We start from the raw sequence: 15,764 nt of genomic DNA, 5'->3' as shown, positions 1-15,764 counted from the left end.
GCCTAGCCAAAACCCCAAGGGCCATGGGTTTGAGGGTGGTCACTCTTGTTCCAGACTTAGGCCCCTGGAAGGAACAGTTGACCTTCAGTAAGGGGTGGGCTCTGACTTCTATTGAGACAGAGGAGGTTGAGGGAGGGGACCCTCAGACTCTCAGCCTGGCACCCGCTGACCCTTGCTGCTCCTGACAGGTCACGCAGGTCTCCGGAAGGAACAATTGAGCCGAGTGTCCAGGGCCGGGGAGGGAGCAGAGGGTGCGGAAGGGGAGGCACAGCCTCTGCTGGAATTGGAAGTGGGAGTCAGGCCAGTGGAGGAGGAGGAGCTGGGGACCCCTGCGCAGCGGCCTGAGCCCATGGAAGGCAGCGGGTGAGTGCTTCTCGTGGCTGCAAGAAAGGCACTGGGGGATTCCCAGCGGCCAGGACTGCCCCTCACAGACTCTTCTCCTCTCCATCCCGCCCAGGCCATACTTCTGCTTGCCCCCGCGTCACCACAAGCCCTGCGTGCACGTGTGGAGCCGCTGGGAGGACCACTCGTGGAGCCTGCAGAGCACTAACTGCACGCGAAAAGTGGCTGAGAGGCTGGTGAGAGCGAGGCGGGTACCCACAGGGGGAGTCCGGGATACAGGGGCTTTCGGGAACCTTGGCCTGTGAAGGGAGTGCTGGAAGGGGGCTAATGGGTAAAGCACCAGGGTTACTCACCACCTCGTTGGTGCAAGGCCCGAAGGCCAAAGAGCACAGCTTCTGGGAGAACTGAGGAGGCCAGAAATTGTGGGAGGCCGGAATTCAGAATTGTTGGACCCAGGAAGAACAAGAGTAGAGCTGCTGGGGGCCTGGCCTCACAGGTACGGAGCCAGTAGAGAGCTTGAAAAACTGAACAGAGAACTAGTTGGAGTCAAAGGGTGGGGCCAAGAGGTGCAGTTGTGAGTGGGTGGGGCCTCGGGATGAGGGTGTGGTGTAAAAGAGGTCGGAGTCTGACCTTCTCACCTGGTGCCGCAGAACCGGGGGCTGCAGGAGGTTGAGAGTCTGCAGCGCAGGCCCACTTCCGGGGCCTGCACACGGCTGAAGCAGGCACTGGAAGAGCTGGTGGCTGGGAGCTGAGAGCCTCCCCCTCCTTGCTGCTAACTCCAGGGTGCGGGAAACTCATGATGGCTCTCTGGACCCAAGGGCTCTGGAAACTGCGTTTGCTCAGCACTGTACAGAAGAATGAGGAGATAATTGTTGAGGGAACTTGATAGAAATTATTGGGGGTTAGGCCACTCCCCTCCAATAAACTCCCTTTTCCAAGCTCCTATAGGCTTATGCATTTCCCCCTCTCCTCAAATCTCCCCTGCTCTGTTCCTCCACACTCCTTCCAGCTAGTGACTTCCTTTCCTACTTCATGGAGAAAATAGAAGCCTCACCTTCCTCCATCCAGTCTACTGCCTTGCCAGCTTCTGCAACCATCTGCTCTCCTCTTCCTGCTACAGCAGAGGAGGTGACCTGCTCCCAAAGCCACAGCTGTGATCCTGATTTCATCTCCTCTCACCTACTGGAAGAATTAGCTCTGCAGTTGTCCACTTTCTCTCCTGCAGCATCAACTGGTCCCTAGTTACCAGGTCATTACTGTAACCACATGTATTTGTTCTAGTCACTTCTATCTTTGACCTTCACTACCCTGGATTCCATAACCTGCTCCAGGTACTTCAGTGTTTTTCTGATCCTCTTCTCAAAAGAGTTGTTTATCCATTTATTCCGTAATGTTTATGAAACTGACTATGCCAGACACTGTTTTAGGCACAAGAATAACAGTAAATAAGCATGCTTGTCCACAAAGATTTCTGGAACTTACATTATGGTGGGGGTGGAGGCTGAATGGAGACACAGATAATAAACATGTAAACAACAAGGCAGAAATATAAGAAGTACGATAAGGATAGTGTTAGGGAGAAAATAAAGCAAGGAAGTATTTCAGAGAGGCGTTGCAATTTTAGAAAAGGTGGCAAGGGGAGGCCATGGTGATGTTGATATTAAGAAGATGAAGGAACAAGCCATGTCTGTAAGGGTGTTCCAGGCAGCAAAGAGAGCATGTGCAAAGGCCCTGAGGTGAAGCATGCCTGGTGTGTTTGAGGAAGAGCAAGGGACCAGTGTGAGTGCAGCAGAGTGAACAGAGTAGCTGAGGCTGGAGCGTGTGGGGGAAAAGGAGGGTGATAGTGGGGAGAGGCATGTAGGAGTCATATAGGCCATTGTAGCGGCCTTGGCTTCTTCTTTGAGTGAAATGAGGAGCCACTGAAGGTTTTGAAAAGAGAAAGGATATGCTCTAATTTATCCTTAAAAAGGATCAGTGTGAGAGGGATGATATGAGAGGAAGCAGAGAGATTACTAAAGAGGGCATTGTAATAATTCAGGTGACCAATAATGATGAAATGAATCTAGGGTGGTTGCAGTGGATACAGGGTGATGGGAATGGATTCAAGAGTAGTTGAGACTTTGGAGGTGACACCTCAGGACTGGCTAATGAATAGGCTTAGGGGAGGAGGAAAATGTGCAGAGGAGAGTCATGAATGACTCCCAAGATTTTGACTTGCACAGCTATGTAGATGGTGCTATTTACTGAGCTATGGAAAACAAGAGAAGGAGAAGTTCTGATGGGAGTGGAGGGGATATCAGAAGCCCCTTTTTGGACATGTTAACTTTTTAAAAAATTTATTTATTTATTTTTATTTTTGGCTGCCTTGGGTCTTTGTTGCTGCGCGTGGGCTTTTCTCTAGTTGTGGCAAGCGGGACCTACTCTTTGTTGCAGTTCCCGGGCTTCTCATTGGGTGGCTTCTTTTGCTGCAGAGCACGGGCTCTAGGTGCGTGGGCTTCAGTAGTTGTGACACTCAGGCTCAGTATTTGTGGCTCAGGGGCTCTAGAGCGTAGGCTCAGTAGTTGTGGTGCATGGGCTTAGTTCCTCCGCGGCATGTGGGATCTGCCCGGACCAGGGCTTGAACCTGTGTCCCCTGCACTGGCAGGAGGATTCTTAACCACTGTGCCACCAGGGACGTCCCTGGACATGTTAACTTTGAGATAGATGCCTGTTAGTCTTCTAAATGGATATGTCTGCCAGGCTGTTAGCTATAGGAGTTGAGCTCTGGAGAGAGTTCAGGGTTAGAAATGTAAAATTGGGGGGTGTTAATATGTAGATGGGATTGGATAAGATCACCTAGGGAACAAAAAAAAAAAAGAAGGAAAAATCTGGACTTCCTTCCTTGGTGGTCCAATGGCTAAGATTCTGCACTTCCAAGGCAGGGGGCCTGGATTCGATCCCTGGTCCACATGCTGCACGGTGAGGCCAAAAAAACCCCAAACAAACAAATCTAAGGACCTGGCAAGCTCCAGCATTTAGAGGGAGGGTCAAGGAGGAGGACTCAGCCAAGGACTTGGTTGTTGGTCACTTTTCTGTCCTCATCTTACTCAACCTTTCAGTATCAGTGGACACAGTTGACCCCACCCTCCTTCTTGAAAGAATCTGGTGTTGATTTCCATACCGCTCATTTTCCTTCGGCTTCCCTGGCCATTCCTTCTCATCTTTTTTGCTCGCTCTCTATCTTCTTTACCTCTGAATGTTCCAGAGGTTCATATGGGTATGTCTTAGGGCTTCACTGTAAGGCTCTCTTCTCTGTCTACATTCTCTATGTCTCCAAAAGAGCAACCAACTTTAATCCAATTTAATTCCTTGCTTGATTTTCTATAAGGTGCAATTAAACTCTTTCCATTTTCACTTTACTGAAATTATTTTATTACTAAAATTATTCTTTGGCAGGGAAATTTCAATGAAAGATTTGTCCAAATCATATTTCATTTTTTAAAAAAACAGAATTATTGGGCTTCCCTGGTGGCGCAGTGGTTGAGAATCTGCCTGCTAATGCAGGGGACACGGGTTCGAGCCCTGGTCTGGGAAGATCCCACATGCCACGGAGCAGCTGGGCCCGTGAGCCACAACTACTGAGCCTGCGCGTCTGGAGCCTGTGCCCCGCAACGGGAGGGGCCGCGATAGTGAAAGGCCCGCGCACCGCGATGAAGAGCGGTCCCCGCACCGCGATGAAGAGTGGCCCCCACTTGCCGTAACCAGAGAAAGCCCTCGCACGAACCGAAGACCCAACACAGCCAAAAATAAATAAATAAATAAATAAAGTAGCTATAAAATTTAAAAAAAAAAAAAAAAAAAAAAAAAAAAAAAAAAAAACAGAATTATTATTTATTTATTAAATTTTTTTTTTTCTCTTTTGGTTGCATGGCATGCGGGATCTTAGCTCCCCAACCAGGGATTGAACCCGTGCCCCCTGCAGTGGAAGCGCAGAGTCTTAACCACTGGATCACCAGGGAATTCCCTGTATTTCACTTCTTGTAGCTTTATCCAGTGTGATCTGTGTGTGGGTGTGTGTGGGGGGGGGGGCGGTGCTATTATTTCTACCGGATCTAATTTCCCTGAATCCAATTTTGTGGATCTAAATCTTGTCAAGAAGATTTTTTTCTTCTGTCAATTTTTAATCAATAGCAAATGTTAATAAGTGCAGTTTTTATTTTTTATTTATTTATGTATCTGGCTGAGCTGGGTCTTAGTTGTGGCATGCGGGATCTTTAGTTGCAGCATGAGGGATCTAGTTCCCTGACCAGGGATCAAACCCGGGCCCTCTGTATTGGGAGCGCAGAGTCTTAACCACTGGACTACCAGGGAAGTCCCAATAAGTGCAGTTTTGTTTTTTTTAAATTGAGGTATAATTGACATTTAAATAGGTGCAGTTTTGACTCTTGTCAGTTTTATTTTGTGTTATTTTATGTCAGATTATTTCTGCCAATAGAAGTCTTGGAGCAAAGAGCATTAGTAAGTTAAAAAGATAAGCTCTGGGAGCAGTATTAGGTGAAAAATCCTTGGAGTCACTTATTTTATATATTTTTGAAAATTTCCATAATAAAAAGTTAAGACATCATTAGGGGTCAAAAAGGGACCAAAATATCATGTTTCAAAAATCATTTTACTTTACCTGGCAAATATTCTTTGAGGATCTATTAGGTGCCAGGCCCTGAGGTTACAGTGGTAATCAAAATGAAGTCCCCGCCATGCCTTACTTTTTTTTTTATTTAACGTATTTTTTGAAATAAATGTATTTATTTTTATTTTTGGCTGCATTGGGTCTTCGTTGCTGCGTGCAGACTTTCTCTAGTTGCGGCGAGTGGGGGCTACTCTTTGTTGCAGTGTGCGGCCTTCTTATTGTGGAGCATGGGCTCTAGGCTCGTGGGCTCAGTAGTTGTGGCTCACGGGCTCTTGAGTGCATGCTCAGCAGTTGTAGCACATGGGCTTAGTTGCTCTGCGGCATGTGGGATCTTCCTAGACTAGGACTCGAACCCGTGTCCCCTGCACTGGCAGGCGGATTCTTAACCACTGCACCACCAGGGAAGCCTCATGCCTTACTTTCTATTTGGAGAGATGGATAAAGCAGAGTATGAGGGTGGAGAAAGTAGCAGGGACTGTTTAGAGGGAATGACCTGGGAAGATCTGTGAAGAGATAACATTTGAGCAAAGACCTGAATGAAGAAGGGGAGAGTGAGCCATGGAAAGATCTAGGGCCCTGACATTCCAGCAGAGGGAGCAGCTAATACAAAGGCGCTGAGGTAGTAATGGGCTTGGCATATTCAGGGAGCAGCAAAAAGGCCAGTGTGACTGTAGGGCTGTGTGTGAGGGGAGAGTAATATTTGGTGAAGACAGGGAGATAAAGAGAAACAGAGAATGTAGGGCCTTCTAGGCCATTTAAAGAATTTTATTCTGGGGGTTCCCTGGTGGCACAGTGGTTAAGAATCCGCTTGCCAATGCAGGGGACACGGGTTCAAGCCCTGGTCCGGGAAGATCCCACATGCCGCGGAGCAAGTAAGCCCGTGAGCCACAACTACTAAGCCTGTGCTCTACAGCCTGTGAGCCACAACTACTAAAGCCCGCGCACATAGAGCCCGTGCTCCGCAACAAGGGAAGCCACCGCAAAAAGAAGCCCACGCACCGCAACAAAGAGTAGCCCCCACTCTCCGCAACTACAGAAAGCCTGCGTGCAGCAATGAAGACTCAACGCAGCCAAAAATAAAATAAATAAATTTTTTTAAAAAAGGAATTTTATTTTTAACTCTGAGATGAGAAACTTCTGGAGAGGAGTGAAATGGTCTGGAAAGCATTGAAAAGCTTATTCTGGATGCTATATTGAGAACATTCTGTAGGAGAGAGGGTAAGAGTGGACGTGGTGAGAACAGCTAGGAGGGTGTTGCAATAATCCTGGTGAGAAGTGATGGTGGCTTGGACTAGGGTGGTCCTGGAAAAGTGGTCGGATTTCGAATATATTTTGAAAGTAGAGCCTAAATGATAGGCTGATGGGATCGATGTGGAATGTGAGTGAAAGAAAGAGCAGTGAAGGATGACTTGGAAGTTTTGAAGTGAAGCAGGGGTCGCTTTCAGGGTGGGGGCCTGGGGCAGTCATTGGAACTCACGCACTTGGTTTGAGCATGTAATGTTTGAACTATCTTTGGTCAATGTTGGAACTGTCAAGTACAGCCCATGTGAGCCTTTAACATGCATTTGAATCCTCCAGGGTATAAAAATGCAGATTTCTGACGCAGCAGGTCTGGGATGGGGCTGAGATTCTGCGTTTCTAAGTAGGTAATACCAATGCTGTTGGGCCTGGGCCACACTTTGAGTAGCCAGGGCAGTGAATAGTTAAATCCTAGTACATTCTGGGTCTCCAAAGTGAGGCTGGCCTTGATGAGTTGGGGAGTGGTTCAAATATAGAATCCATCCTTGGCTGAGGAAGGATGCCTCCTTGAGAACAAGACTGAGAGGAGCTGTGACGGAGGCTGGGCATGGGAGGCCTGCTCTGAGGGAGGTGGCCCCTAAGGGTCAGTGTTCCCTCCTTTGACTCCCACCTGCCACGCCCGCTCCTGCTCTTGCAGACAGTTTTGCCACGGTGCTGAGCACAGGGCAATGACTCGGCCCAATGCGCTGGATCGATGCAGATGCCGAGGGAAACAGCTGGTGTATAGCCTGGCACAGTCTGGAGAAGGGGGATCAGGGGCACCCAGCAGGGACCCTCCACTCATGTTCTCTTCCTGCCCTTTCAGAACCTATTGGCAAAGCAAGGACTTCGGCTCCTTCGGGGCCTGAGACAGGGCAACGTGCAAGAGAAGGTGGCACTGGCCAAGAAGCTCCTGGTGAAACTGCGCTTCCTAGCCCAGGAGGTAATGCCTCGCCCACCCATTTCCCCACCCTGAATACCCTTTCTCCTAAGCCTACCAGAGGTCTTTGGGCAGGAGTGACCTAACATTTGTCCTGTGGATTGATACCAGGCCATGGGACCTGTTGCTCTGAGCATAAGACTAAGCTCCATTTGGAGCTGCTAAGGGTGACGATGTACATTCTAGGGCCCAGCAGGGATACAGGGAACATGTAAGATCTCTTTGGAAGAAGGTTTGAGAGTACATTTCCTTGGCATGATTTTCCTGGTCTGAAACTCTGAACACAACACATGGGAAGGGTAAAGGAAGTTCACATTTATAGAAAGCTTCCTTTGCTAAGCATCTGCATGTGTTACCTAGTGTGACTCAACAACCTTGGGAAGATGTTACCCCATTTGACAGGTGCAGAAACTGAGGCTTAGAGAGGGAAAGTGACTGATCCACCATGTCATAGCTGGTTAAGTGGCAGAGCTAGAATTCAAAGCCAGTTCTGCCCCACTCTGAAGCTCAGTCATTCCCAAAGGCACAGAAAGTTTTGACTGCTGGGGCCAATATGTCCTCAGGGTCAAACAGTGAGGAGTTTGGATATTGGTCTCAGATCTCGAAGGGCAAGTTGGAGTTTGGCAAGTATGAAAGAATGGAGAGCACGTGCAAAGGCGCAGCTGGAAGGCAGAGTAGTGGAAGGAGATACAGAATAGAGACCTTATTAAAGTGAATTTTAGTGCAAAATTATTTTTTTTTAATTTTTTAAAAAATTAATTAATTTGTTTATTTTTGGCTGCATTGGGTCTTCGTTGCGGTGTGCGGGCTTCTTACTGCGGTGGCTTCTCTTGTTGCGGAGCACGGGCTCTAGGCACGCGGGCTCAAGTAGTTGTGGCTCGTGGGCTCCAGAGGGCAGGCTCAGTAGTTGTGGCACACGGGTTTAGTTGCTCCACAGCATGTGAGATCTTCCCGGACCAGGGATTGAACCCGTGTCCCCTGCATTGGCAGGAGGATTCTTAACCACTTCTCCACCAGGGAGGTCCCAAAATTACTTTATTTATTTGGAATGAAAACCTTCCATTCTCAGCTGACATTTAAAAACATTTTCTGATTTAAATATGCCTCCTGAAATAATATAGGTTAGTTTCGCTATTTTTCAAACTTTGTATAATACTGTTTATATTATTTTGCTTTTTTTTTAACTTAATATTATGTTTGTTGTATGTAGCTGTAATTTGTCCGTTTTCATTGCTGTATAATATTCCACCGTATGACTATACTATAATTCACTTATCCATCCCACTACTGATGGATATGTGTGTTGATTCCAATGGATGGTGATTAGAAACAATGTTTCCAAGACTATTTTTATACATGTCCTGGGTGTAAGTGGAAGAGTTTCTCTAGGGCAGTGATTCTCAAACTTTTTTGGTCTCAGGACTCCTTTACAGCCTTAGTAATTACTGGGGACCCAAATGAGCTTTTGTTTATATAGATGTATCTACTGATATTTCCTATAATATAAATTAAAACTTAAAAAATTTTAAACCTGAGAAATAAAAAATTATTTATTAATTCATTTAAAATAACAATAGTAAACCTATTGCATGTTTTTTTGTATATTTATGTGGGGAAACATAAATATATTTTTAGAAAAATAAGTATATTCTCCAAAACAAAAAATGTAGTGAGAACAATGGCATTGCTTTACAATTTTTGCAAATATCTGGCAAAGAATTTTTATACTCTGTTATATTAAAATCCATTGGTCTGTCTTGCCCTTTGAATGGATCTATTATCCTTGAATGACTTTGAATCATCATACATAGGTCATTTGGAAATTTGATTCCCTGAATTATGCATACTTTCCAAATGTTCATGCATTTCATTATAAAGTATTAAGAAATCACCTTCATTAATATCATCACCAATCTCATTAGAAAAATCTTTAAGTGTTGGGAAGCTGTCAAGCTTACAATGGCTGATACAAGAGATACAGTTTTTCCAAAATTGTAATTTTCCATTTTGTTTTGTTCTTAATCTTGGAGGAAAAGCTTTCATTCTTTCACTATTAAGTATGATGTTGGCTGTGGGTTTTTCATAAATGCCTTTTATCAGGTTGAGGACGTTAACTTCTGTTCTTAGTTTTCTGAGTGAGTATGGTTTTTTTTTTTAATCATGAAAGGATGTTGAATTTTGGCAGATGCCTTTTCTGCATTAGTTGAGATACTCATTTGTGTTTTTTCCCTTTGTTCTATTATTGTGGTAAATTACATTGATTGATTTTCTTAGGTTGAACCACTCTAGCATTCCTGAGATAAATCCCACTTGGTCATGGTATATAATCCTTTTTACATGCTGTTGGATTCAGTTTACCAATATTTTGTTCAGAACTTATTCCTAAGGAATATATCTATATTCATAAAGGATACTATTCTGTAATTTCCTTTTCTTATGGTGTCTTTGTGTGTTTTTCATATCAGGGTAACGCTGGCCTCACAGAATGAAATAGGAAGCGTTCCTTCCTTTTCTGTTTTTGGGAAGAGCTTGAGAAGTATTGGTGTTAATTCTTCTTTAAAAGTTTGGTAGAATTCATCAGTGAAGCCATTTGGTCCTGAGCTTTTCTTTGTTGAGAGGTTTTTGATTACTAATTCAATCTTTTTACTTGTTTTGTCTGTTGAGATTTCTATTTCTCCTTGAGTCAGTTTAGATACATTGTATGTTTCTAGGAATGTTCTCATGTTCATTTCTTTTTTTAAAAAAATTAATTTTTTTTTGGCTGTGTTGGGTCTTCCTTGCTGCGTGCGGGCTTTCTTTTTAGTTGCTGAGAGCGGGGCTACTCTTCGTTGTGGTGTGCAGGCTTCTCTTGTTGCTGAGCACGGGGTCTAGGTGTGTGGGTTTCAGTAGCTGTGGCACACGGGCTCAGTAGTTGTGGCTCGTGGGCTCTAGAACACAGGCTCAGTAGTTGTGGCACATGGGCTTAGTTGCTCTGTGGCATGTGGGATCTTCCCAGATCAGGGCTCGAACCAGTGTACCCTGCGTTGGCAGGCGGATTCTTAACCACTGCGCCACCAGGGAAGCCCCTCATGTTTATTTCTGATTTTAGGTACTTATATCTTGTCTTTTTTATTCTTTGTCAGTCTAGCTAAAGGCTCATCAATTTTGTTGATTTTTCCAAAGAACCAACTTCTGGTTTCATTGATTCTTTTGTTTTTCTATTCTCTAGTTTATTTTTCTCCACTCTAATCTTTATTTACTTCCTTCTGCTAGCTTTGGGTTTAGTTTTCTCTTCTTTTTCTAATTCCTCAGGGTATATAGTTTGGTTATTGACTTGAGATCTTTTTTTTAATAAATTTATTTATTTATTTGTTTTTATTTTTGGCTGTGTTGGGTCTTTGTTGCTGCGCATGGGCTTTCTCTAGTTGAGGCAAGCGGGGGCTACTCTTTGTTGCAGTAGGCGGGCTTCTCTTTGTCGTGGCTTCTCTTGTTGCAGGGCATGGGCTCTAGAGCGCAGGCTCAGTAGTTGTGGCGCATGGGCTTAGTTGCTCTGCGACATGTGGGATCTTCCTGGGCTAGGGATCGAACCCCTGTCCCCTGCATTGGCAGGCGGATTCTTAACCAGTGTGCTACCAGGGAAGATCCTCTTTCTTCTTCTTATGTAGGCATTTATAGCTATAAATTTTCCTCTGAGCCCTATCTTTGCTGCATATCATAAGTTTTGCTATGTTACGTTTTCATTTTCATTCATCTATAAGTATTTTCTAATTTCCTTTGTGATTTCTTCTTTGATGCAGTGTTTAAGAGTGTGTTGTTTAATTTCCACACATTTGTGAACTTCCTAGTTTTCTTTCTATTATTGATCTGTAGTTTCATTCCACTTTGGTCAAAAAAAGATACTTTGTATGATTTCAATCTTATGTATTATACTTGTTCTGTGACCTATATGGTCTATCCTGGAGAATGTTCTATGTGCATTTGAGAAGAATGTGTATTCTGCTGTTGTTGGATGCAGTGTTTATATATCTCTGTTAGGTCTAGTTGGTTTATAATGTTGTTCAAGTCCTCTGGTTCCTTAATGATCTTCTGTACAGGTGTTCTATCCACTATTGAAAGTGGTATATTGCAGCCTCCAATCACATTTTTTAATTCAATTATTTCCATCTGGCTCCAGTTTTCTTATGTTTGTTGAAATTATCCATTTTAAACTCTGTACTTTTCCCACTAGATCCTTTAGAATTTTTATCACAGTTATTTTAATATTGCTGTCTAATAATTCCAACATTTCGGTTATCTGTGGGTCTACTTCTATTGATTATTCCTGTCTTGACCATGGGTCACATTTTTTGCTTTTCCTATTCTTATAATTTTTCATTATGTGTCTGGAGTTTTGTATAAAAGAACAGTAGAGGCTAAAATAAAAAATATCTCCAGAGAGTTTTGATGAAGTCTACTTTAACTAATTTTTCTTTTACGTTTATTGTTTTCTGTTACCTGTGTAAGAGAATTTTACTACCTCCAAGCCACAAAGATATTCTCCTATGCTTTTAGGAGATAAAGATAGTCCCCTAAAAGTTTTATGGTTTTAGATTTTACATTTGGGTCTCTGACTGTTCTCAAGTTAGTCTTTGCATGTGGTGTAACATATGGGTCAAAATTCTATTTTTAAAATATGGACATTGAGATAGTCTAGCACCATATGTTGAAAAGATTTCTTTTTCCTGTTGAGTTGCTTTGGCTTTTTAATTGAAAATCAGGAGGCTGTATAAGTTCCTCTGTTGAATTTTTCATTTCAATCATTGCACTTTTTTTTTGCTTTGTTTTGTTTTTCTTTTTTTAAAATTAATTAATTAATTATTTTTGACTGCGTTGGGTCTTCGTTGCTGCACATGGGCTTTCTCCAGTTGTGGTGAGCAGGTGCTACACTTCATTGCGGTGTGCGGACTTCTCATTGTGGCGGCTTCTCTTATTGATGAGCATGGATTCTAGGCATGCGGGCTTCAGTAGTTGTGGCACTCAGGCTCAGTAGTTGTGGCTCACGGGATCTAGAGCGCAGGCTCAGTAGCTGTGGTGCACGGGCTTAGTTGCTCTGCAGCATGTGGGATCTTCCTGGACCAGGGCTCGAACCCCTGTTCCCTGCATTGGCAGGCGGATTCTTAACCACTGCACCACCACGGAAGTCCCTGCACATTTTTTTTTAATTAATATATTTTTAATTGAAGTATTGTTGATTTGCAACGTTGCGTTAACTTCTGCTACACAGCAAAGTGATTCAGTTCTACATATATATATCCCTGCACTTTTTATTTCTGTACATTCTATTTTTTTCAAATCCACTGTGTTATTTTTCACCGTTTATTATTCCCAGTAAGTATTTATCAGGTTTGTCTTTTGTTTCATTTAAGAATAGTAAGCGGAGCTGTTTTTATAATGTCAGATGATTACAATAGTCAGTTTGGGGGGGTTTGTTTTCACTCTCTGTTTCTGCTGATACTTCCTCATGGTTGTTTCCTTCTGTGCTTAGTTGCTTTAAACTGTGAGCTATTCATTGTAGTTTCCTCAAAAAATTATTTGTGGGACTTCTTTGAGTCCTGGAATAAAGGTACATTCTTCCAGAAGACATATGACTTTGCTTCTGCCCTTGATCACCTTAAACTGAAATTTGATGTTTAGCAACACCCAGGCACAGTGAAAAAAATTGGCTTGTGGTTATTCTTTTCAGGGACAATTTCCAACTTCCACTACACTCAGCCAGACAACTCTCTTTGTTGATCACTGGATGTGAGAGAGTGGGGCAGGTTCAGTTATGGTTTATCTTTATCCTGAAGGCGTGATTCTCTGGGGTTCTAGTTTTTAGGGAGGGGAGATATCTCCTATGAGACTCCTGTTCTGAATGGTATCTGAGCTCTTTATATTGATTTTACTCACTGCCAGGTCATGAAAAGCTCAGGGTTGCCAGGTTTGGCAAATGCCCTTGTGGCAAAAGTTGCTGAAATGCTCTGTTAACTTCTCTGGATTCCTATCTTCATTCAGGGCTTGGTATGATAATTCTTCATTCTTATTATCTCACCACTGCCTTTAATAAATATTTAAAAATATTTTATCAAGTCATTTTAGTTGGTTTTAGTGAGAGGTAGGTCTTAATTCCTAGCTCATGATATTACTGGAGATGGAAGTCAGGCATGATGATTTTTTTTTGATAATTTTAAAAAATATTTATTTTATTGAAGTATAATTGATTTACAATGTTGTGTTAATTTCTGCTGTACAGCAAAGAGATTAAGATATATATATACATATATTCAGATGTGTGCATATATATATTCTTTTTCATATTCTTTTCCATTATGGTTTATCACAGGATACTGAATATAGTTCCCCATGCTATACAGTAGGACCTTGTTGTGTATCCATTCTATATATAATAGTTTGTATCTGCTAATCCCCAACTCCCAATCCATCTCTCCCCTACCCCCCCCCCCAATCCCCTTGGCAACCACAAGTCTGTTCTCTATGTCTGTGAGTCTGTTTATGTTTCATAAATAAGTTTATTTGTGCAGTATTTTAGATTCCACGTAAAGGTGATATCATATGGTATTTGTCTTTCTCTTTCTGACTTACTTCACTTAGTATGGTAATCTCTAAGTCCATCCGTGTTGCTGCAAATGGCATTATTTCATTCTTTTTTATGGCTGAGTAGTATTCCATTGTATATGTATATAACATCTTCTTTATCCATTCATCTGTTGATGGACATTTAGGTTGCTTCCATGTCTTGGCTATTGTGAATAGTGCTGCTGTGAACATTGGGGTACATGTATCCTTTTGAATTAGAGTTTTGTCAGGATATATGCCCAGGAGTGGAATTACTGGATCATATGGCAACTCTATTTTTAGTTTTTGAGGAACCTCCATACTGTTCTCCATAGTGGCTTCACCAATTTACATTCCCACCAACAGCATAGGAGGGTTCTCTTTTCTCCACACCCTCTCCAGCATCTGTTATTTGTAGATTTTTTTAATGATGGCCATTCTGACTGGTGTGAGGTGGTACCTCATTGTAATTTTGATTTGCATTTCTCTAATAATAGCGATGTTTGAGCATTTTTTCATGTGCCTGTTGGCCATCTGTATGTCTTTTTTGGAGAAATGTCTATTTAGGTCTTCTGCCCATTGGGTTGTTTGTTGTTTTTTGTTGTTGAGTTGTATGGTCTGTTTATATATTTTGGAAAGTAAGCCCTTGTTGGTCGCATCATTTGCAAATATTTTCTCCCAGTCTGTTGGTTGTCTTTTCATTTTGTTTATGGTTTCCTTTGCTGTACAAAAGCTTGTAAGTAAGTTTGATTAGTTACCATTTGTTTATTTTTGCTTTTATTTCTATTTCCTTGGGAGACTGACCTAAGAAAACATTGGTACAATTTATGTCAGAGAATGTTTTGCCTATGTTCTCTTCTAGGAGTTTTATGGTGTCCTGTCTTATATTTAAGTCTTTAAGCCATTTTGAGTTTATTTTTGTGTGTGGTGTAACTTCATTGATTTACAAGGCATGATGATTTTATTTTATTTTATTTTATTTATTATTATTATTTTTTAATACATTTATTTATTTTATTTATTTATTTTTTGCTTCATTGGGTCTTCATTGCTGCACGTGGGCTTTCTCTAGTTGTGGCAAGCGGGGGCTACTCTTCATTGCGGTGCATTGGCTTCTCATTGAGTTGGCTTCTCACTGCAGTGGCTTCTCTTGTTGCGGAGCACAGGTTCTAGGTGCGCAGGCTCAGTAGTTGTGGTGCACGGGCTTTGTTACTCCACGGCATGTGGGATCTTTCCGGACCAGGGCTTGAACCCTTGTCCCCTGCATTGGCAGGCGGATTCTCAACCACTGGGCCACCAGGGAGGTCTGGCATGATGATTTTAAGTAGGGGAAGGAGAGGGTCAGCTTTGGAGTGATCAGTTCTAGCTACTGTTTGTTTGCTTACTCAATGATATTTGAAGTCCTATTTTATGCCAGGCTCTGTATGAGACCCTGGGGATCCACCCCTGTCATGTTTCTTTTTTTTTTTGACACACACACACTGTATTTTATTTTTACAAGAGATAAATAACCTGTCATGTTTCTTGCCCTTTGGGGGCTTATGTTCTGGCAAGGGAGATACACTATGCATCTCAAATGCATGAGAAAAATAATGATGATCTGTAGGTATTGCTAAAGAAGATGTTATAGAAGCTAAGGGGTCAGGGGAGAACCAGCTTACATAAGGTGGTCAGAGAAGAATTCTCTGCAGAGACAGCATTTAAACTGAGACCCAGAGGATGGGAGCAAGCCAGCCATTCATGAGAGAATGAGTTGGAAGGGAAGACTGAAGACAAGAAGACTGTCTCAGTTGTCTGGACAAGAGTGGACTGTCTTGATCTAATAGAGTGAGGAAGGGGGACATTGGCAGGACTTGGTGATTAGATGTTGGAGGAGAAGGCTGACACCAGCTCAGGTACTTAGCTGATGTGAATGGGCACACAGTGGGGATCACTGGGGAGAGATCAGGTTGAGAAGGAGGGAAA

At 42.9% G+C, this 15,764-nt stretch overlaps 1 protein-coding gene across 1 annotated transcript in view; it reads left to right on the top strand.

The window, feature by feature from the left end:
- LOC103014165 (fer-1-like protein 4) overlaps window positions 1-15,764 on the top strand; it is a 45,877-nt gene that overhangs the window by 6,479 nt on the left and 23,634 nt on the right. Inside the window, 5 exon segments of the mRNA XM_057529716.1 lie at window positions 189-363; window positions 458-578; window positions 993-1,089; window positions 6,941-7,038; window positions 7,113-7,229. Of these exon segments, the coding sequence (XP_057385699.1) occupies window positions 189-363; window positions 458-578; window positions 993-1,089; window positions 6,941-7,038; window positions 7,113-7,229 (608 nt within the window).

This window comes from Balaenoptera acutorostrata, chromosome 15 (assembly GCF_949987535.1).
Source record: "Balaenoptera acutorostrata chromosome 15, mBalAcu1.1, whole genome shotgun sequence".
NCBI lineage: Eukaryota > Metazoa > Chordata > Mammalia > Artiodactyla > Balaenopteridae > Balaenoptera > Balaenoptera acutorostrata.
This window is presented reverse-complemented; position numbering and strand designations above follow the sequence as displayed.